The sequence below is a fragment of the Sinohyriopsis cumingii genome, unplaced genomic scaffold (assembly GCF_028554795.1).
Source record: "Sinohyriopsis cumingii isolate HCF-2022 unplaced genomic scaffold, ASM2855479v2 utg000622l, whole genome shotgun sequence".
Taxonomy (NCBI): domain Eukaryota; kingdom Metazoa; phylum Mollusca; class Bivalvia; order Unionida; family Unionidae; genus Sinohyriopsis; species Sinohyriopsis cumingii.
In genome coordinates, this window is record NW_028315918.1 from 1717620 (window position 1) to 1741090 (window position 23471).

At 36.8% G+C, this 23471-nt stretch overlaps 1 protein-coding gene across 1 annotated transcript in view; it reads left to right on the forward strand.

The window, feature by feature from the left end:
- LOC149773656 (uncharacterized) overlaps positions 1-23471 on the forward strand; it is a 208564-nt gene that overhangs the window by 73602 nt on the left and 111491 nt on the right. Inside the window, exons 24-28 of the mRNA XM_089946245.1 lie at positions 5302-5395; positions 8146-8393; positions 8952-9045; positions 10716-10889; positions 19009-19194. Of these exons, the coding sequence (XP_089802371.1) occupies positions 5302-5395; positions 8146-8393; positions 8952-9045; positions 10716-10889; positions 19009-19194 (796 nt within the window). The remainder of the gene's footprint in view (positions 1-5301; positions 5396-8145; positions 8394-8951; positions 9046-10715; positions 10890-19008; positions 19195-23471) is intronic.

A 23471-nucleotide genomic window follows, 5' to 3' on the forward strand; every position in this document is an offset into this window, starting at 1 on the left:
ATCAGAAACATTACAAAGAAGCAAAAGCAAGATCACAACATTTAGAACAGCAGGCCTACTGGAGATATATTGAAAACGTGATAGAAGTCGGTAACCCAAAACAAGAACAACAACCAAACAAGCAGAAGAGATTATGGAACTACATTAAGTCCTTACGTAGAGACAACTGTCATGTGGCACCACTCAAGGAACACGGGAAACTACATTCAGAGGCATCCAACAAGGCTAACATACTGAATCATCAATACCAGTCAGTCTTCACACAAGAGGATAAGAGTGATCTACCAAGCCTACATGGAGATTGTTACCCACCAATGCCTGACATCCAAGTTACTGAAGAAGGTGTATACTGCTTGTTGCAGAAAACCCACAGAAGGCCACTGGACCAGACATGATTCCAGCAAGGATCCTGAAAGATCTAGCAGAAAAGTGTGCACCATACTTTAGTTATATTTGCCAGAAGTGTCTCTCAACAGGTTATGTTCCTGATATGTGGAAAACAGCAAACAGTACAGCTATCTTCAAAAATGGTGAAAGGTTCAAGGCCAGAAATTATAGACCTGTCTCCCTAACCTGTATCTGCTGCAAAATGCTTGCATACATCATAGTCAGCAACATGATGCAACATCTAGATAACTTCAAACAGACTACCAGCGTAGTTTCTATGACAGACAAAGCTGGGAAACACAGCTCATACCCTACTGTATGAGCTCACCAAATCCTTAGAGAGGGAAGCAGTATGACTTTGCTATCCTTGCCTTCAGTAAGGCTTTTGATCATGTCCTCCATGAAAGACTCTTCAGACTCTGGCATCATGGGTAGCATCCAGAAATGAATCAGAGATTTCCTATCAGACAGATCGCAGAGAGTTATAGCAGATGGAGCAACATCAGACCCAGCACCTCAAGGGAGTGTTTTGGGTCCCATCCTCTTCCAGGTGTTCATCAATGAGCTACCGGTGAGTGTCAAATCCAACACAAGACTTTTTGCAGATGACTGTATAGTCTACTGGGAAATAAATGTTTCCAAGGACTGTGAAATCCTTCAAGAAGTCCTCAGCCAACTGGCCCTTTGGGAAAGAACTTGGCGTATGTCGTTCCACCCAGATAAATGCAGCATCCTTAGAGTTTACAGGAAGAAATCACCAATCTTGTCCGAATATACTCTTAAGGGGCACAAGTTAGCCAATGAGCAGGCAAGAAAATATCTCGTGGTTGAATTGTCCAGACACCATTCTTGGAAAAGGCACATAGACAAGATAATGAAAAAGGGAACAGTAACCTTGGTTTTCTGTGCCGCATTGTCCAAATCAGCAATGAAGAAGTAAAAGGTGCAGCATTTTCACTCTGGTTCGACCAGATCTTGAATATTGCTCGATTGTGTGGAATCCACATAATAAAGATCTAATAAATAAGATAGAGATGGTTTAGAGGAGAGCTGCTAGATTCACCACAAATAAATATCGTTTACACTAGCAGTGTCAGTGCAATGTTGAACCATCTCCAGTGGGAATCACTCGAATCCAGGCGAGCCAAGGCCCAGCTGACCATGTTTTACAAGACTGCAAACAACCTAATGGACATACCAGTGGACAAATACCTGACCCTAGCATATAGCCAAACTAGGGCAAACCACAGGAAAAAGTTCCGGTTAAAGTCAGCATCAACAAATTGTTCAGCTTCTTCCCATGTACAATAAGGACTTGGAACAAATTACCATCAATAGTTGCAGAAGCTCCTGACTTGGTATCTCACAAGCAGGAGCTTTCCAAAATCAAATTCTAATGAACTAGTCTGCTACAAATAAGACCTAGTGATTTTCAGGGCTATGCCGGTTAAGGTCCCATATCTCATCACCGCTACAGTAGCCAGATTGGTCTGAGTATGAAGGGATGAAAACGTACACTGACACTCTTTTCCTTTTTTCTGCCTTTCTTATCATTACTCTTCTGACTGTCCTGTCACTTCCATCTTTACTTTATCTTTGACCATGCCCTGTTGCTTAATAGTCAAGTGTCACTGCGTCGACTTATTATAGATAGATATATGACTGTAAGTGTTTGGTATACCTTTGTATATAATGGCTGTTACTGGTACATATAGATATTTAACTAAGTGTAGTGCTGGAAATGCACATCAGCTTATACATTTTTTTGCACATCAGCTTATACATTTTTTTATAGTGTTAGATTGCTTGAACCCATGAATATGTTAAAAAAATTTTAATAAATTAAATACACTGAAACACTTCACTAGGAAACAATCCTTAGGGATAACATACTGTGTTTGAGAATCAAAAGATTGTAATGCTGTTGCAAATATTACTGATGATGTGTCAGTAGTGAATGTGACAGCAAAATCATTTTCTTTTTATCAGATTCTCAAATATTAAACTTGTAACACAATTTTGACACATGTTGGAAAATTTTGTAAATAAACTGTCAAGATTCTAATTCTCTGTAGCATTGCCAAGCCTTATGATGTCATTATTTGTGACAAGTTAAGGCTTCGTGATGTCATTATTTGTGACAAGTTAAGGCTTCATGATGTCATTATTTGTGACATGTTAAGGCTTTATGATGTCATTATTTGTGACAAGTTAAGGCTTTGTGATGTCATTATTTGTGACATGTTAAGGCTTCGTGATGTCATTATATGTGACAAGTTGAGGCTTCTACTGCCTGCAAATTTTGATGTTCAGCCAGTCACATATAGAATGTAACTTTGGCATAATTGTAAGAACGATGCTGGATGGACATAGATGGATGCATTTGCAGCGAACTATATTCGTAATTTAGGTTTGCTGTTTTAAGTACAAATATGATTACCAATTGATACCACTGAAAGATCATTGGTTTGCTAACCATCTCATAAACATGTGAAATTGAACAAGAGTCTAGTTGCTGGGCAATTATACACTCTGTATTTAAATTCCATGCCAGTTTTAGCTATACTAGGTATTCATTTTATGTGAGTGATATCAAATACATATCATTGGAAATGAAAAGGGAATGTAGTATTGAAAAGAGATATGTTAAGCTATTAATCATTTTCTTTGCTTTGGGGGTAAATACAGTAGATGCAGAAAGTTCCTTTGCTTTGGGGGTAAATACAGTCGATGCAGAAAGTTCCTTCACTTTGGGGGTAAATACAGTAGATGCAGAAAGTGCCTTTGCTTTGGGGGTAAGTATAGTCAATGCAGAAAGTTCCTTCACTTTGTGGGTAAATACAACAGATGCAGAAAGTTCTAATCAATCAATATTGGATGTGTTTAAAGTATGCTCAGGGGCCTATTGATATTGACTGGATGTATTTAAATTATGCTCAGGGGTCAATCAGTATTGACAGGATGTGTTTAAATTATGTTCAGGGGTCAATCAGTATTGACTGGATATGTTTAAATTATGCTCAGGGGCCAGTCAAAGAGCTTTTGTCGCTACTGGCTGGATATTATCAGCCAGACAATTAGTACTGGTGGCACCCACTTCCCAAATCTGAAATTATTTATTCAACAACTTCTCACCTTGCCTCACAACAATGCAGATTGTGAGAGATCTTTTTCTATGATGATAAAATACATACAGATTGTAGAAAGTCCCTGAATGCAGACACACTAACATAATTTTTACAGTCTAAAATAAACATTGACACCGCTGAATAGACTTTAAAACCCCTGCTTACATTTTGAAAAGTGCAAAGGGTGCATGTGTTGCATATAATAACATTTATGTGTTACAACAAACTCAAAATCAAAATAATAAAATAAAATAAAGTTTCAGAGATGTAAATAATTATGTAAATGTGTGTAAAATTAGTTCATTTATGGCATTTGTTGTTTTAAGACTGTTGATCCTATAGAATATATGAATACATTTTTTTGTGTAAGGTTTTTATTGGCCTGGCATACAGGTTTTCATCTCATCTGGTTGACAGGTATGGGATATGTTTAAATTATGCTCAGGGGTTAATCAATATTCACTGAATGTGTTTAAATTATGTTCAGGGATCAATCAATATTGACTGGTTGTGTTTAAATTATACTTGGGGATCAGTCAGTATTGACAGGATGTGTTTAAATTGTGCTCAGGTGTCAAACAATATTGACTGGATATGTTTAAATTATGCTCAGGGGTCAATCGGTATTGACTGGTTGTGTTTATATTATACTTGGGGATCAGTCAGTATTGACAGGAAGTATTTAAATTATACTCAGGGGCATTAATTCCTGGGAAGCAGAGGATATGTGGTGCATTTGATATAATGATACCTCCACCACATACTTTCAAAACTGGGTAAATGTTTGTGAGGTAAAACTTGATCAGAATAAGCAAATGCCTCAGTTGTCATAACCATTTCCACATCATATGAATATACACACTAGCAGAGTTATCTCCTGTTGTAGTTGTTGGAAAATCTTCATTCTAGATGTTTATTCTCTCTCTCTCTCTCCCAGTATCGTCACACTTAATAAAACACAAATCAGACCAATTTGTGAGACTGATTAAACCAGTATAGTTGTAATGATACAGCATGCCTCATGGTAGTGAGGTCTGAGAACATCATGGCAGTTGTTGTGTAGTTGTAATGATACAGCATGTCTCATGGTAGTGAGGTCTCAGAACATCATGTCAGTTGTTGTGTAGTTGTAATGATACAGCATGTCTCATGGTAGTGAGGTCTGCAAACATCATGATAATTGTTGTGTAGTTGTAATGATACAGCATGCCTCATGATAGTGAGGTCTGAGAACATCATGATAATTGTAGCAGCCACTTCCTTTCTGTAGTGTATGCTAAGATTGAGATGCAGGCCAGTGAGAAGTGGCTGTAGTGTATGGTAGGATTGAGATGCAGGCCATTGAGAAGTGGCTGTAGTGTATGGTAGGATTGAGATGCAGGCCAATGAGAAGTGGCTGTAGTGTATGGTAGGATTGAGATGCAGGCCATTCAGAAGTGGCTGTAGTGTATGGTAGGATTGAGATGCAGGCCAATGAGAAGTGGCTGTAGTGTATGGTAGGATTGAGATGCAGGCCAATGAGAAGTGGCTGTAGTGTATGGTAGGATTGAGATGCAGGCCATTGAGAAGTGACTATAGTGTATGGTAGGATTGAGATGCAGGCCAATGAGAAGTGGCTGTTTGTTGACCATAAAGAGAAGTGAGGGCAAAGTTAGGCATGTGCAAGTATTTCATCAAATACATTATTTAATCTGGTACAGTTTTAAAATTTTGGAAGATGCATACATGTGCAATTTTTTTAATGTATTCGATGATTTTAATTTCATATTAAGGTGCTATTTTACAGGGTGGCAGAGTGAAATGTACAGAGACAACCTGCAGTATTGTCAACTGTCAGCATCCTGTCAAACTGCCTGGAGAGTGCTGCCCTACCTGTGAATGTAAGAATTTGTATCATATTATATTACTGATACAGTGTTTTAAAAACCATTTCATATCATTTAAATGACATTTAGGAGGTGCGTAGAGTGTGAAAATTGTAATTTTTGGGCTGCAGGTTTGATACCACCCAGGTCAGCTGAGTTCAGATGCCTAGGTGTTGAATAGGCACTTGGCTGCCATTTCCAGTGTGATAAAGCCAGTAGCCTAGGTGTTGAATAGGCACTTGACTGCCATTTCCAGTGTGATAAAGCCAGTAGCCTAGGTGTTGAATAGGCACTTAGCTACCATTTCCACAGTGTGATAAAGCCAGTAGTCTAGGTGTTGAATATGCACTTGGCTACCATTTCCACATTGTGATAAAGCCATAAGCCTAGGTGTTGAATAGGCATTTGGCTACCATTTCCACATTGTGATAAAGCCTATAGGCTAGGTGTTGAATAGGCACTTGGCTACCATTTCCACATTGTGATAAAGCCAGTAGTCTAGGTGTTGAATATGCACTTGGCTACCATTTCCATATTGTGATAAAGCCAGAAGCCTAGGTGTTGAATAGGCACTTGGCTACCATTTCCACAGTATGATAAAGCCAATGAAATGCTTAAGGTAACATTAAAAAGCCATCCAACCAACCAACCATTATATATAATGTGTAAAATGTCTTGTTATGACATCATAAAGGGGGACACTGAAATGAGATCTTTCCTTCACCTGCATATAACAACCATCTATTTATAGCAGCCACCATTGTTTTGTCCTATACAATTTTACTAAATACACTGCATTTAAATAGGAACAACATGACCAATGCTGATTTATAGACAGAAGTATTGGTTAATTAAAGGCTAGAGGAATCATGATGGTGCAATAAATGTCCCTTTGAAGTGTTGCCTTCTCATCTGTAATGGAATGAGTTAAAAAATATTATGTCCTCTGCAGTGGTAGCGTTATGTCTGTCCATCAGGACAGTCCTCAAATTGAGCATTCTGGCCATCGCAAATTTTGTTTCCTCTGAATGATTTTTAAAGAGCTTCATCGATTGAAATAAAATTTGGTCTGAGGATTACATGAAATAAACCTGGATCAAGTTAAATTTCCATCTTTTTCCAACAAAATTTAATGGAATTATGAACCTTGTTTGTCTTCCCTCACTGTCAATGAGTTGCATCATATTGATGGGGGCATCTGTGTTGCATGGACACATTTTTTCTTCAAATATGTTACCCAATCGTAATACTTTAGTACTAGTTCTGCCTTGCAAAATCAGCCCTCTCAGGCTGAAACATTTTGGATAAAAATCTAAACGCTATCTGCCATCCTAAGTGACAGAGTGATCTCCCCTTGGTGCCAAATTCTGTGAAGTCATCAGTTACTGCTTCCACTCATGCTGAGTAGCTTGCTTTCTAGAGACAGAAAGGCCTCGCAAAATCCATGCAAGCAGTTTCAAAGTTGTCCACCTCTAAACAAGCTAGAAGAGTAAATCTTTAAAGGGAAGTATACTCTGTAAATTTCCAACTTGTCTGTTCTTCCTATCCCTGATGACAAAGTTTCCCCACTTTTATATTATCACATTGCCGTTTTCACACACTTAGCTGCCTTTCGTTCATACCTGCATGTGTCGTGATGGCATCCCTTCACGTAGCTATAACCGTATTAATAAGTGCATGTCTGGTATGTGATTATATGGACAGCTCATTTATATTGCTGTATCCACTGAGCCAGGACATATGCAGTTCAATTTCCATATTTTGTATTAGCATCTAATTTATAGTTGTATACATGATGATTTACTGATTTTATCCTTTTTTGGATTTCACCTGGCCAATGACAATGCATCCTTGACAAGTGAAATTTATCATGGGTATTAACCTGGCTGAACAAGGCACCTTTTGAAATGCTCTCAAGGGCTTAATTAGTTTACCTCTTAATTAATTCCTGTCTTCTCACTACTTTGACAATTGGCAGGCAAAATCACAGAATACATTTCCTATTGTTGGACCCATCTATGTGAAGTTCTGACAAGATGGATTAGTAGCACTAATAGAGCCACCTGTTTTCATTATCAAGAACAGGTTACCATTCAGTTATTGGTAATAGTCCTGTCTATTCTGCAGTTTGAACTGTGAGATGGTATTCAGGACAACTGAGCCATTGTATAGAGGGAGATTAAGCCCTATTTAAAGAGGGATATATCAATGTGGACACTTTCATCTTGGATAAGGTAGGACCATAGATGGTCTTTCCAGGATAAGTGGTGTATGTCTCTCCACCTTTTACCTATTCTCCTAAGGTATTATGATCAGGTAATGTATTGAAAAAAAAACAAATTTTTTCTAATAAAATGTTTCTTTGATACTACTTACCCAGTCATAATACACACACACTCTCCCAGCCTCCCCACAGTTATATCCATGTAGAGAGCATGCCCCCCACTCCAGTAGTAACAGATGGTTTCATGAGATTTAGTGCCAGTCCTGGTTGTCAAGTGATCACACTAAGTACCACTTAGGGGACAGATAACTTTTAGCTTGATAGCTAAAACGCATCAGCCTGGGAGGGCTGGATTTGTGAGTTAGTAGTAGTTCTCCTAACATTTTATTATTGGGTAAGTATTATTATATTATATATATATATATATATATATATATATATATATATATATATATTATTATTATTGTTGAAGATTGAAGAAACATGTTTTACCATAATAAATTGGTTTCTAGTTGCTAACTAATTATGTATCGATTCACAGATGGTTGTGAATACCAAGGTAGGAGATATAGCAGCGGACAGGAGTTTACCGTCAATGGTGATCCTTGTGATGAATGTTTATGTCAGGAAGGAACTGTTACATGTCTCCGCCAAACATGCCCACAGCTTGACAACTGCCGCAGCCAATTCAAAATGGTGGGTCATTGCTGTCCAATATGTCTGGATTGTGGTGAACATGCTGATGGGGAAACTTGGCAGAGGTCCCCCTGTGATAGGTGCCAGTGTCTGGTAAGGAGTTCTGTGTAATCATTGTTGCACCTTGAGCAGAAGAATATTCACCAAATTATCAATGTTTAGAGTTTTATTTCCTTTGTTGCTGTAAGGTTTGTCTCCCCTCTATATTGTTTCAAGCTTCCACAAGTGAAAAACTATTCTTCTCATTTATCATTGCCTCACATATGATTGTAAATCATGTTTAAGTATGAGTTTGCAAAGTCAGCAAATATGGTAACAATTAGCAAAATGCCTATTGTGTAATATAACATGACATATATTGTCAGTTGATTAGCAATTTTCCAATTTTTATTACATGGCTTGTTCATTAGAAACATACATAACATGGCATACAGTGTTTATTAGCAATATGCCTGTTGTGTAATAATATCTATGTAAACTTTAGAGTTGAAAAATATGTTGTCTTGATAGTCATAAAGGTTTTCTGCTTGTGAAAAGTTTGATTTATAGTGCTCAGTGTCAGTTTGATGGAACTTAATCTACATTCAAAAAAGAAAAAACAATGGAAAGTTTAAGAGGGATGTTCTGCAGATTGTTCATGTATTCTTTCAGAATGGTGAGGTAGTATGCAGTAAGATTCAGTGTATTTCACCAAATTGTTCACACCCTCATCACTCTCCAGGACAGTGCTGCTTGTCTTGTGATGGTAAGGACCATATTTTTTAATAAACAATACATTTGTATATTTTTTTAGGAGTGGAAGGGGGCTAGTTATCAGAACAAGCTTTCTAAAATAAAAATGTTTACAATTTTTTTTTAAACTCCAGGAGAAGACTGTCATCCATGGCAAGTCAGAGGTCATTCAGGAAAGTAGAACTTGAACTGTACTCACCAGTTTGATGTTGTTTCAAACAGGCAAAGGCAGTATCTGATTTGTTTGATTCTTTATATTTCCACAATTTTGCTCAAAACAATCAACAACAGGCTTGTTTATTACATATCCAGCAAGAAGTATTCACATGTTGATTATAATAGAAATTTACCAACAGGTAAATGTGTGTGTGTTTGTGTGCGTGTGTGGGTGTGGGTGGGTGGGTGGGTGATTTGGACTTTTTAATGTAGCTTTAACAATTTTTCAGTCATATTGCTACGATGTCTGCAGTGTGGCAGTTTATAGTGATGTTTAACACTGGGGCATCATGCCACAGACATGTAGCATGATGTCCCACCCACTCACATTATCCTGACACCAGGACAACCAGTCCTAACACTAACCTCTTAATGCTGAGTGCCAAGCGAGGTAGCTGTTAGTACCATTTTTGTAAGTATTTGATATGACTTGGCCGGGGATCAAACCCATGACCTCCCGCATCTGAGGTGGATGCTCTAACCACTAGGCCACAGGAGCAGTTAACAGGTAAATATTACTGATTAGGTAAATTGTTGCTTTTGAACTTTACATTTAACCATTTACCAATACTGGACATAACCTGATATCTGATTGTTTTAATTCTATAAAATAGTTAATTGGTGATATCATATGTGGATAGTTTGCACTTAGGGTGAGGAAAACACCCTATTGATTTTGGGGTTAATTGATTGAAGGTCAAGGTCACTATGACTGAAGAAAGATAAAGGGGTTTTGCACAATATCATTGGTTTAGACCGTATAGCTTGACCAGTGGAGGGGACCTTAATGTAAGGAGGAGACCTTTTGACTTTGGGGTATAAAAGCCAAATGTCGGAGGTCATTGTGACTTGAGGCAAATGACTTTGACACAAATAATTTTGTTCTTATGTAAGTTTGCTGACCAAACTTTGTGGTTGGCTTGCACTTAAGAAAAGTAAAAAAACATTATAGATTTTGGGATCTAAAGGTAAAAAGTCATAGTCTTGGTAAGTCTAATAAGAAAATAACAGTTTCTGCCCAGAATGAAGTTTAAGATTGTACAATTTGACCAAAGATCAAGGTCATTGAGAGGACTATTAAACATGGGGTTGATGTGTAATATACCATTGACAGGGTTCTTCTTGTAGCTATCTCTCTCAGCATATCTGATATTGCAACATTATTTGAGGCAGTGTTCTGTCTGTTCATTGTTGTTGGGTGCGTTAGTAGGAAGTGAGACATATAAATCACTTGTCCAGCAGCTAAGGGATCAAGGTCACATATGGGTCAAGGTCATACATTTTATAGTAATGCTATAATCATAGGATTAACATGCAGGCCCTGGCCTTGTACCAGGGGAGTGTCAGATGCAATCAGGGGAAGAGGTACTGGGGGTTGGGACAGAGGGTAAAAAAACCAAACATTAATGGAATGCACAACAGTATCTTGCTTTGCAGCTTTTCCTGCTCCTTGTTACTTTTTTTCAGCATGCATGTATCAGGGCAGAGTGTTGACAGATGGAGAAACATTTCCACAGGACATTTGTACCACCTGTACATGTCGCCAGGGGACTGTTCAGTGTGTTAAGCAGGAATGTCCACCAGTTAGATGTGAGAACCCAGTAGCATTGCCTGGAAAATGTTGTCCTGTGTGTGATAGCAGTAAGTTTCTGAGCAAAGTTTCTCTAACTTTCAGTTGTAGGCTCCTGAAAGTTAAATCAGTCTATGACATTGTTATCTTTCTATTTTTTATTTCACTGTAACACAGGGAGGATTATGAGATCCAGTCATTATATGTTGATTTGTTTGCATTTTTGTGCATTTGTTCCTTGTTGTTGCCACACAAATCATCCAAGACTATTATAGAGACAGGCATAATTCCCTGAGTTTTGATGTAGAATGAATATACATTTATATGTAACTGTTGAAAGGTTTAAACAATGTTTGGCTATTTGGGGGACTAAAGATAGATGAGAGAATGTGTTGAATTGATTCAGATTTGTAATTGCAAATGCCATTGTAGGCATTAAAATAATAAGCAGAGAAATACATATCCAGTTTAATAGGCTTACAAAAATGCCTGTACTAGAAAGTTTCTTCTTCAAATACATTACCCATTCATAATAGGACAAACATTCACTACTCCTTAACCTAAGACAGGTATATTCTGTGTTTCTTTGACTCTTTTTTTAGCAAGAAAAGAGCTAAAATGTCATCTGATTGCCAAGAGAGAATTCCGTAAAGAGTTGTCTCAACTTGGATAGGGGGACTGATGCCAACAAGGTGAAATTTCAAGTTCAGAACCATCATATAATCAGTGCCAGATCTGTAAACCTGTGCAGTCAGTGCCCTTTGAACAAACTGGAATAGCTTTCGTATATAATCATCAAACCTCCCTCCCCCCCCCCCCCCCCGATTCCATAGTCATTCAGAGAAAGGGAATCAGAGTGCAGTCTAGTCTTGATTGCTTCCGTCACTGATCAGTGACATGCTGAATCTTTGGGTGGAAATTTCCAGGAAACGTCTGACTTCTTTTCATTTGCTGAATCAACAGTGGATTTTCTATCCAATCTGGAAATGCTAAATCGGCATGCCCAGGCTCATCTCAAACAAGCTCTCAGAAAAATAATTTCTGTTGATAAGCATGAACAGAATTGCTTGCGTAAGAAGATCTGCCACAAAGATGGCTTATGAGGGAATGGTTGGAGCAGAGAAACATTTCTTCCTTGAATAGCTTGATCCCACAACTACGTGTTTTTGGTTTTTCAGTAAAAAGAAGCTGATTCTAATACAATCAGTGGCTACCGTTCCACTATTCAAATATGTTTTGCCATCATGGAAGGAAGTACATAGACTAGAAAACACCACAAGACTCAGACCTTTCAAAAAAACTTTAACTTGTTTTGGCAAATTGTCAGAAACAGAATCAACTGGGGGTTCTGATGAGGTTAAATATAGCACCCTTCATACCACTGTCTAGAGTCGCATTGATTTATCTTTCATATAAAACCTGCTTCTTTGTCACTGTTGCTTAAGAAGGAAGAGAGGGTGAAATGTATACATTGTCAGTTCATATGAATTCATTGCAATTCTGTCATGATGTTTCAGTATCTATGATGAGAGTTGTCAGTTTCATTGCTAAAAATTCACAGAAAAATCAGTCATATGTTTTGAACCATTGTCAACTTTGCATTCTTCTTTCAAATGACATCATTTTCTTGTCTTATGTTTACTTAAAAAATGTAAAATAAGACAGTAGCCTGGTTAAGATGTGAATTTGTCCTCACCCCAAAGTAATACAACTTTACAGAATGTGTGTTTTTCTCGCCATGGGGCTCTTTTTGTCTGTTAAGGATTGATATAACCTTTAAATTTGTTTTTGACACCATAGGCCAGAGGATCTTATGGGATGGTCTGACATCCATTATATCTACACTCATTAGAACACATTTGTTACCACTACTTCTCCTAAGCTACTTGGAAGATTGCCTTGCAGCTTTATACACACATTCATCACATAATCTGGTTGGTTCTGTAGGAACTTGGAAGATTGCCTTGCAGCTTTATACACACATACATCACATAATCTGGTTGGTTCTGTAGGAACTTGGAAGATTGCCTTGCAGCTTTATACACACATACATCACATAATCTGGTTGGTTCTGTAGGAACTTGGAAGATTGCCTTGCAGCTTTATACACACATACATCACATAATCTGGTTGGTTCTGTAGGAAAATTTGAAAGATTGCCTTGCAGCTTTATACACACATTCATCACATAATCTGGTTGGTTCTTTGGGAACTTGGAAGATTGCCTTGCAGCTTTATACACACATTCATCACATAATCTAGTTGGTTCTGTAGGAAAATGTTGCCACTTGGACATCTTGAAGAGTTTGTCACAGCTACTCCATCTGAATGAATGGGGTTTTCACTCACAGATTTGTTATGATGTCTAGTTGGTCCTAAATGAAAATGGTGCTGATGTTATACCTAATATGGTTGCCATGGCAGCCATCTTAAACATCTTTTTATCAATACTCCTTTTGAATTGAAAGACATACTGACATCAGGTCTTCACCAGAATGCTTCTATTAATGTATAGTTGGTCTTGAATGCAGATGGTGCAATCTGATATTTCACATGGCCACCACAACAGCCATGTTGGAAATCCCTAGTTCTTTTAAATGGATGGTTCTGTCAACATGGAGGTTTCACTAATAAACCTCCTTTGATATCTAGTTTTTTAAAATGAAAATAGTGCCAGTCTGACATCAAACATGGCTACTACAGTGGCCATCTTGAAAATATTGTTATTGCTATTCCTGCTGAGTGAAAAGTATATTGCCAAGGGATTTTCACCTATCTGAAAAGGATGCTGCTTGCACATCCAACATAATTGTCTCTTCATTTCAGTTCTCATTCTGAATGGATGGTCATGTTGACATGGTGATTTTATTGGTATTGTGCTTTCACCAAAAGACTTACTATAATGTCTAGTTGGTTTTAATGGACAAGTGCCAGTCTGATATCCAGTATGGTCACCAAGACAGCCATCTTTAAAATCTTGTCATTATTACTTCTCCAAAACAGAAAGACATATCGACATGGGGTTTCCACCAGAAGACTTCTTATGCTATCTTGTTTGTCTTAATATTTTTAAAAATGGTGCCAATCTAACATCCACAAGAGCAAATTAGAAAATTATTGCTAAAGAATATCAGAGATGGTTTCAACACTCAGCATTTAAAAGGAAGAATTGGTCTTATCTGGCTCTTCAGAGAGAACTTTTTTTGGTTATTAGAGTATCAGTCCATTTGAGGGATTCTTGTTTCCATAATAATTTGGGAGGAGTCAGATATCTATTTAATAAGAATGCTTCTTAGGCATGTTGAAAGAAATGTGAAGGTTGTTCCTGGATTAAGTAAACGTTAAAATAAAATGCTTACCATCAAATTTGCTTGCATTAGCTTTAGAATATGGTGTATTGAATTATATACCTCAGTGTTTTAAAAATTTGCGAAGAAGTAGCCAAAATAAACAAATTTCAAGAAAGTGGAGCTTTCATCTTGCAGTAGTTGCAAATATTCCCTCATTCATCACTATATCTACTTTGGGATTGATATGATACCTACTATAAATCATTATACCTGCATTGAAATTGATCCCAAATATCTTTCGCTAGGAAAAATTGCATCTGTCTTTAAAACCTTGTTATTTACAAACCTGGGTTTCATCTCAGCAGTTTCTGAACAAATAAACCAGGGATTAATCTCAAGGCTTTCTACACAGACTAGCAGTCAGTTCCAACAGTCTATAATCTCAAGGCTTTCTACACAGACTAGCAGTCACTTCCAACAGTCTATAATCTCAAGGCTTTCTACACAGACTAGCAGTCACTTCCAACAGTCTATAATCTCAAGGCTTTCTACACAGACTAGCAGTCACTGCCAACAGTCTATAATCTCAAGACTTTCTACACCGACTAGCAGTCACTTCCAACAGTCTATAATCTCAAGGCTTTCTACACAGACTAGCAGTCACTTCCAACAGTCTATAATCTCAAGGCTTTCTACACAGACTAGCATTCAGTCCCAACAGTCTATAATCTCAAGGCTTTCTACACAGACTGGCAGTCAGTCCCAACAGTCTATATTCTCAAGGCTTTCTACACAGACTAGCAGTCAGTCCCAACAGTCTATAATCTCAAGGCTTTCTACACAGACTAGCAGTCAGTCCCAACAGGCTATATTCTTGAAGATTTGGGATTGATCATCAAAATATTTTATCAGGCAAACTTAGGATCAATTCCAAAGATCTCTCACCAAATGAATTTGGGATTGATCCCAAAAATATCGTACAAGAAAAACTTGGGCCATCCCAATAATCTGTCATCAAGTGAACTTGGGATTCATCAGCATATTTTTTTATCTGGCAAACTTGAGATCAATTCCAAACATTTCTTGCCATACCATTATGGGATCAGTCTCAAAAATCTCTAGCAAAGCAAACTTGGTATCAATAATGAGATCTTTTAACATATATAATAAGGATTGGTTTACAAATTGATATTATACAAACCAGAAAATCAGAAAAACATTGCCTTACATTTTGGAACCAAACTCAAAAATGTTTAATTATATAAACTTGGGATCCATCCAAAAAATCTTTCAGCATACAAAATTGGTATTCAGCTTGCCTGGAAATTGTAAGATTGTAGCTAACCCTATTTGGTATTCAGCTTGCCTGGGAATTGTTGGATTGTAACCCAGATTGGTATGTAGCTTGCATAGTAATTGTTGGATTTTAACCCAAATTGTTATGCAGCTTTTATGTTGATGAGATCTCAAAGAGTTTGATTTTTTCAGCTCAATGTTTTATCATTTCTCTTAACTTTCAATTATGTAGCTTAACTTTACAAAGGTTTGTTGGATTTTAGTAAAAATTTGATGTGTAGGTTCTATGTTCATGAGTGCTTATTGAACGAGTTTGATTTCCAGTGTTCCATGACATAATTCACAAGATTAATGCCTTTGATTGCTTATCCTCCAGTTGTTGGTTTCTAGAGCACAGCTTTGCCAAGGATTGTTGGATTTTCAGCTAGTTTGGTACATGGTTTGTTTATTAGACCTGGAATATTTCTGGCATTCCATAGTGTCATTCAGATGACTTGTGGCCCCTGATTTTCCTTCCTCCTATATTTTTTCTGCAGCATAACTTTAGTTAGAATTTTGAGATTTGAAGTAAATGTAACATGCACCTTTATATTAATAAGACATTTTAGTAGTTAGATTTCTAACAATCCATGACATATATGTGGGAGTTATGGCTCTTTCATTGTCATTACTATGATTGTTGGATAGGGTTAGGGTTATATTTATTTCATTCTATGATATTTGTAGGAGTGATAGCCCTTTTATTGTCAGTCCCCTGATTGTTGGATAGGGTTAGCGTTATATATCTATCATTCTATGATATCTATAGGAGTTATGGCCCTTTCATCATTATTACCCTGATTGTTGGATAGGGTTAGGGTTATATTTATATGATTCTATGACATCATACACAGGCGTTATGGCCCTTTCATCATCATTACTCTGTTGGATAGGGCTATGGGTATATTTCTATCATTCTATGATATCTTATATAGGAGTTATGGCCTTCCCATCATCATTACTCTGATTGTTTGATAGGGCTAGGGTTATATTTCTACCATTCTATAATGTCATACGCAGGAGTTATGGCCTTTTCATTTTCATTACTCTGTTGGATAGGGTTGAGGCTATATTCTTTCATTCCATGATATCATACATGGAATTATGGCCATTTCATCATCATTACTCTGATTGTTGGATAGGGCTAGGGTTATATTTCTATCATTCTATGATATCATGCACAGGAGTTAAGACCCTTTCATCATCTATAACCTAATTGGTGGATTTCAACCAAATTTGGAATACTTTGGTAGTTAGATTTCTATCATTCTATCATACATAGGAGTTATGGCCCTTTCATTGTAAATACTTTGATTGTTGGATTTCAACAAAATTTGAATATTTTAGTAGTTAGACTTCTATCATTCCGTCATATCATATAGGAGTTATGGCCCTTTCATTTTAAGTACTGTGATTGTTGGATAGGGATAGGGTTATATTTCTATCATTCCATGATATCATTTATAGGAGTTATGTTCCTTTCATTTTAAGTACTTTGATTGTTGGATTTCAACCAAATATGGAACATATCTTTATGTTCATAATACCTTAAATGAATTGGATTTCCCACATTTCGTATCCTCATTTGAATGTGTTGGAGTTCCCACACTCTGTATCCTCATTTGAATGTGTTAGATTTCCCACATTCCATATCCTCACTTGAATGTGTCTGATTTCCTACATTTCATATCTTCACTTGAATGTGTTGGATTTCCTACATTCCATATCATCATTTGAATGTGTTGGATTTCCCACATTCTTTATCCTCATTTGAATGTGTTGCATTTCCCACATTCCATATCCTCATTTGAATATGTTGGATTTCCAACATTCTGTATCCTCTTTGAATGTATTGGATTTCACACATTCCATATCCTCATTTGAATGTGTTTCATTTCACACATTCCGTATCCTCATTTGAATGTGTTACAGACCATGAATGTCATTTCCCCAACACAAACTCTTCTATGTAATGGCCTATGGGCCCCTTTATGGTGCCCACATACCTTGCCTGCCTTAGCTCGCATGGCCCTTTTATTAGTGCCCTTATCCATGGCATACTATAGTTAGAAGGGCCTTTTGTGGTGCCCCCATCCCTGCTATCTGTACTTAGTGTGGCCCTTTGTGGTGCCCACATCTCAAGCATACTGTACTTAGTGGAACCCTTTGTGGTGCCCCCATCACTGCTATCTGTACTTAGTGGAACCCTTTGTGGTGCCACCATATCAAGTATACTGTACTTAGTGAGACCCTTTGTGGTGCCCACATTACCAAGAGCTCAAGATAATGATGAAAATGACTTACTTGAACAAATTCTTGACATCTGAAACCTGCCCCCCCACCCAATTAAAAACTTTTCAGTAGACAGAATTATTCCTCTGGCAACATTTTACATATATTTGTTGTTTCCTTCAGACTTGGTGGATCACAGTCTTTAGTGCTCTAAGTTATGCATAATTAGCGAATACCAAAACAACTTTTAGTATTGATCTTGGTAGGTCTAATGTGTATTGATCTTGGCAGGTCTAATGTGTATTGATCTTGGCAGGTCTAATGTGTATTGATCTTGGCAGGACTAATGTGTATTGATCTTGGCAGGTCTAATGTGTATTGATCTTAGCAGGACTAATGTGTATTGATCTTGGCAGGTCTAATGTGTATTGATCTTAGCAGGACTAATGTGTATTGATCTTGGCAGGTCTAATGTGTATTGATCTTGGCAGGTCTATGTGTATTGATCTTGGCAGGTCTAATGTGTATTGATCTTGGCAGGTCTAATGTGTATTGATCTTGGCAGGTCTAATACATATTGATCTTGGCAGGTCTAATGTGTATTGATCTTGGCAGGACTAATGTGTATTGATCTTGGCAGGTCTAATGTGTATTGATCTTGGCAGGTCTATGTGTATTGATCTTGGCAGGTCTAGTACATATTGATCTTGGCAAGTCTAATACATATCGATCTTGGCAAGTCTAATATGTGACACACGAGAGGTATAAAGATTATCCATCTTTAATTAAGCAGTTGAATCATATTTATGCAGTATCAACAAATAGTAGGACATATTTTACATTTTAAAAGATCAGGCATCATTTTATTTTCTGCAGATTCTTAGAAAATGATTATTTTCCAGAACTATTGTTATTCAAGGGCCATTACAGTATTTTATTTTGTCTCCCTTTTGGTTAGGGGATTTAAATTAGGCCTGATGGTACCTACTGCATGTCATTTGAAGGGACTAGTGGAGAGCGTTTGCTGTGGAATGCATCCAGTAATGATGTTTCCAGCTTATAAAGAAACATTAGACCTAGTATTTAAAGGATTTAATTGTTTTTTGTGTGGACTTTTTGCTTCATTTGTTTGTCTTTTGGGGAGTTTTCAGAACATCTTCACCTTTTACCTTTTGTTTCAAGATTTTAATATTAACCATTTGTTCTACCTAGCCATCATACATACATACAATACATGCATTCTTTCATAACTAGAGGTTATTGAAATGTTTCCTCTTGAAAATATTATCTAACCACTCATTATTTTTTTCCTCTGATTCTAACTTATTTACAGACTGCCAGTATGATGAACGGACTTATTTCCACAACCAGTTCTTCTCACCTAGTTACGACCGATGTTTGAATTGTTCATGTATCAATTCTGTTGTTAGATGTTACCAGATTCAATGCCCTCAACACCAGTTGCCTTGTCAGAACCCACTTACCAGACCTGGTGAATGCTGTCCCACACACTGTCCTAGTAAGTACCTGTGTCTTATTTGATAAATACTGTTCCTTGTATAGCAGTGATACATCTTCTTTTACTCCTACTGTCACAGTATCTCTCCATCAGGTGAATACTGTCCCACAGTGTGTACAATTGCTGGAAATTCCATTATCCCATTTGTGTTGTGCATGCATTTAGAGATGCTGTTCCACATACATTAAAGTGGAAACAATTTAATTTAGGTTCACTTCACTACTTAATGTTCTATTTTCCTTGAAATAACTTGTTTATAGGTTTACAAAATGTGTACTATTTATCCAAAAATCGTGCAAAACAATCAAATAAATACATTCAAATGATGCATTATAGTTTTAGGCCATGGCTTTATTTCTTAGGTAAATCCTTACTTTTTTCAGATGGAGGAGAATGTTCTCCTAAATGTTCAGTTACAGAATAGACCCCACTTGCCCTACTAGAATAGACCCCACTTGCCCTACTAGAATAGACCCCACTTGCCCTACTAGAATAGACCCCACTTGCCCTACAAGAATAGACCTGACTTGACCTACTAGAATAGACCTGACTTGCTCTACCAGAATAGACCCCACTTGCCCTACTAGAATAGACCTGACTTGCCCTACCAGAATAGACCCTACATAGCCCTACCAGAATAGACCATATGTAGCCCTACCAGAATAGACCCTACATAGCCCTACCAGAATAGATCCTACATAGCCCTACCAGAATAGACCTGACTTGCCCTACTAGAATACACCTGACTTGCCCTACCAGAATAAACCCTATGTAGCCCTGCCAGAATAGACCCTACATAGCCCTACCAGAATAGACCAAGTTGAATACTGGTGCTCGCTGAATACCATGTTATCAATCCCTGCAAAACCAAGCCAGTGTTGCTTGGAACTAAGCAAAGATTATCAGTCAGCAGAGATCCAAATGAAATGGAAAATGTCAACACTGACTTTTTAGAGTAGATCATGTTGAAAAGAATCTAGACTGGTGTAAGCAAGTGAATAGACCTGTTTGCTCTGTAGTAGACTCAACCTTTACAGAAAATAAAATGTTATTTACTAATCAACTATTGGAAATTATATTACAGTGCAATCTGTCTTCCTCTTTGGACTCCTGCTGCATAATTTGGGGAAATACAACTGATAGTAACATTGAGAATTATCCTAAATTTACCATTTGATACAGTAACTAGAATTCTGTATTTAAAATTGAAAAGGCTAAAATTGTAATTCATATTAGCCAAGAGTCCACATTAACGTTCAAAGTAAAGACTTAGTCCACACTATTTTTGGAATGTTTCATTTTAAGTTAGAAAAGCAATACCAAGGACCTAAATTGAGATCAGCTGCAAATGATAATTGCAAAATGCCATTTACCCTCTGGTGCTGTTCTGCTGAATGATTTCCCAAAGCAAATAGATCAGAAACAAATAGATCAGAAACAAATCTATATGTTCACAAATAAATTATATGACTGCTCTCTCAAAAAGCAGTTTTCATTGTAAATATTGAACTTTATGCAGTTTAATTTATTCTGTTGATGCAGTTGATATGCACTTTATTCTTTTATACTTAACCCTTTACCTCATGCAAGCACCTTTGGATGCCTCTACTTCATTCCTATGGAAGTACCTTTGGATGCCTGTACCTAATTTGCATTGAAGCTCCTTTTGACACCTCTACACCATTCTCATGGAAGCACCTGTCTATGCCTGCTGTAAACATCAGCCTTTTTGAGTGGGTTTTTGTAGCGCCACCTTCAGGGAAAACCCCTTATTAGATACTACATTCATTGGTGTGAATGACCATTACGTCAGATCATGTGGTCGCTGTTTAAGATCTGATTGAAATCTACTATTTAAAGTAACTGGGTCATATTCTCCACTCTCCAAAATGGAGGCCATGGATTATGTTCAATACTTACTTGAATTTTCATGATTAAGTAAAGGCTCTGATATTAATGTAGGCAACAATTAGTTTTTATAAATTATCAAATTCAGATGATTTAGTGATGTAGACGCAGACATAAAACTTGTAAATTTCGAGTACGAGAAATGGCAGTAGGGGTTGGTCATGTGGCTTCACTGACTTGATGGTGAATGAGTTCTCTCAAGATTTTAAAGCACATAAAAAGTTCTTCTGTGAAAATTAATAATACAGCTATAATGATTGGATTTTACTCTTAAATCTTTCTGTACATAATATATGTGTACCAAAAATGTAAAATGGTTAAAATTGATGCAGGCCTATGTGCAGTTGTTGTTGTTGTTATAGGGTTTGACGCCATTTTTCAGCACAATATAGGCTATACATGGCGGCCAGTATTAATGGTGGAGGAAGAACCCGGGAAAACCTCGGAAAGAACCACCGACCCACGAGAAGCTACCGGCAAACTTTCTCACATATCCACGCCTATGTGTATGGAGTCAAATAGATAACAGGTGTACTATTTATAACACACTGCACTGGGTAACTTTGCTACATATATGTCAAAGAGGTAAAGGGTTAATGTATTTAAGCATGTCTTACTCATTTTTTTCTTTCCTTTTTTCTTGTATTTACAATAGTTCATTCATCTGCCTCCAAGGATAATTTTATATTATTACTAAATGAATTACCCTCATTAAGTAAAGCATATTATTATTATTATTATTATTATTATTATTATTAATATTAAGTGCATCATAGCAAAGTAGAGCTTTTTGTCAAATTTCAGGATGGTTTGGTCATTTGTAATATGACTCAGTGGTCTTAAACTAAGTAATAGAAAAGAATGAAGACTGCTTAGTTTTGAAAAGTTTAAGAAATAATTTATTTCTCTTGAATACAAAGTGAAAAATTTAGAAAGAACTTAGAGTAATGCAAATTAATTCCCAAGTAGTCCTAGGAATTCTAACTCAAGTCCAAAAGAATAAAGTTTTGAATAAACTTTAATTGTATTTCAGATAAAATCAAACACTAAGATGTTGACATGCCTGTAGTGGCCTGTAAGTCTTGAATGTACTAATGTACTATTGGTCTGCAGTGTAATGATCAGACATGATTTTTCTCCATTTTAAAGTGGAATTTTCTCCTGACTTGAATCAGATTTTTTATGATATGGTCTGTTTTTTATATCATCTCCGATCCAGTTTCTAAAAATCGGTCTGTCCGGTCTCATTCCGCAATGACCCTTATAAATTATTCCTTCCATATAGTTAGCACATGACTCTTGTAAAGAGTATTCTGATTGGTCAAAGGTTTAAATTCATCCATTGAATCTTCGTGTAATGGAAACTGATGGCAATGGAAAGAAGAAGCATGCTTACAACACATGGCATTGTGAGTTGTTGAGAGAGACCATGACATGAAAAGTTTAGATAAAGGTTTAAAAAATGTATGGAAATGGGAATGGTTGGAGCAGAAATTTTACATAAATTTAGTTGGTCAGTTTGTAAGAAAACTGAACGCTAGAGGACTGGCATTTTGTGACCTCTGCAAGTTGAAAGAGTTTGGAACAGCACCTAAAAAAGAAGCTCAGAAGGCATCTGGAAAAAGTGCAGATAATTACTATAAGAAGAAAAATTTCTTGCTTGAGAGAACAGATGTAGCCCTCTGTCAGAATATGTGCACTGCCTGTCGGCAATAGCTTGAAAGGAAAAAGGCTCTCATTGAGAAGGAAAAGAAATGATCGCACATTGAGCCAAAAAAGTCAGTGGTGACAAATATGAAGGCTAAAGAAATCTTTGCCAAAGCTGCAATAAGAGCTAGACTGAGATATCAACAGGTTGTGTCCGGTGGATAAAAAGACAAGTGAATATATGGGATCATTTGTATATACATGAAGTTGATGTACTTGGGTGTTTATTTTACAATTTTGTTATGAAAAGAGAGAAGTAAAATATATTTGCTGTAAAAATAGAAAAATTATCGTGACCTAATTACAATGTGAACACTGAAATGCACATGAAATAACTTCAGCATCAATAGTATTGGAGAACAGATTCATGTGACTATAAATATTGTGAAATTATTCAAGTCAAGTTGAAAATTTTGTTAAGTTTATTAGTTTTTCAAATGATTATTTTGATTTATTTTATGATCATAAGTTGCACCAGGAGCAGTTTTTTTATGAGTGTAAAATGCGTTTTTGCCTGGGGGAGTACCCCCACATCCCCAATGAAAAATTGTTCAGCTTTTTTTTGTGGAAGACCAAAATCATGTCTGAATGATGTGCTGTCTTTTGATTAATCACAATAATATAATCCAAGAAGTCCTTGTTTGAATTCCCTATAAATACAA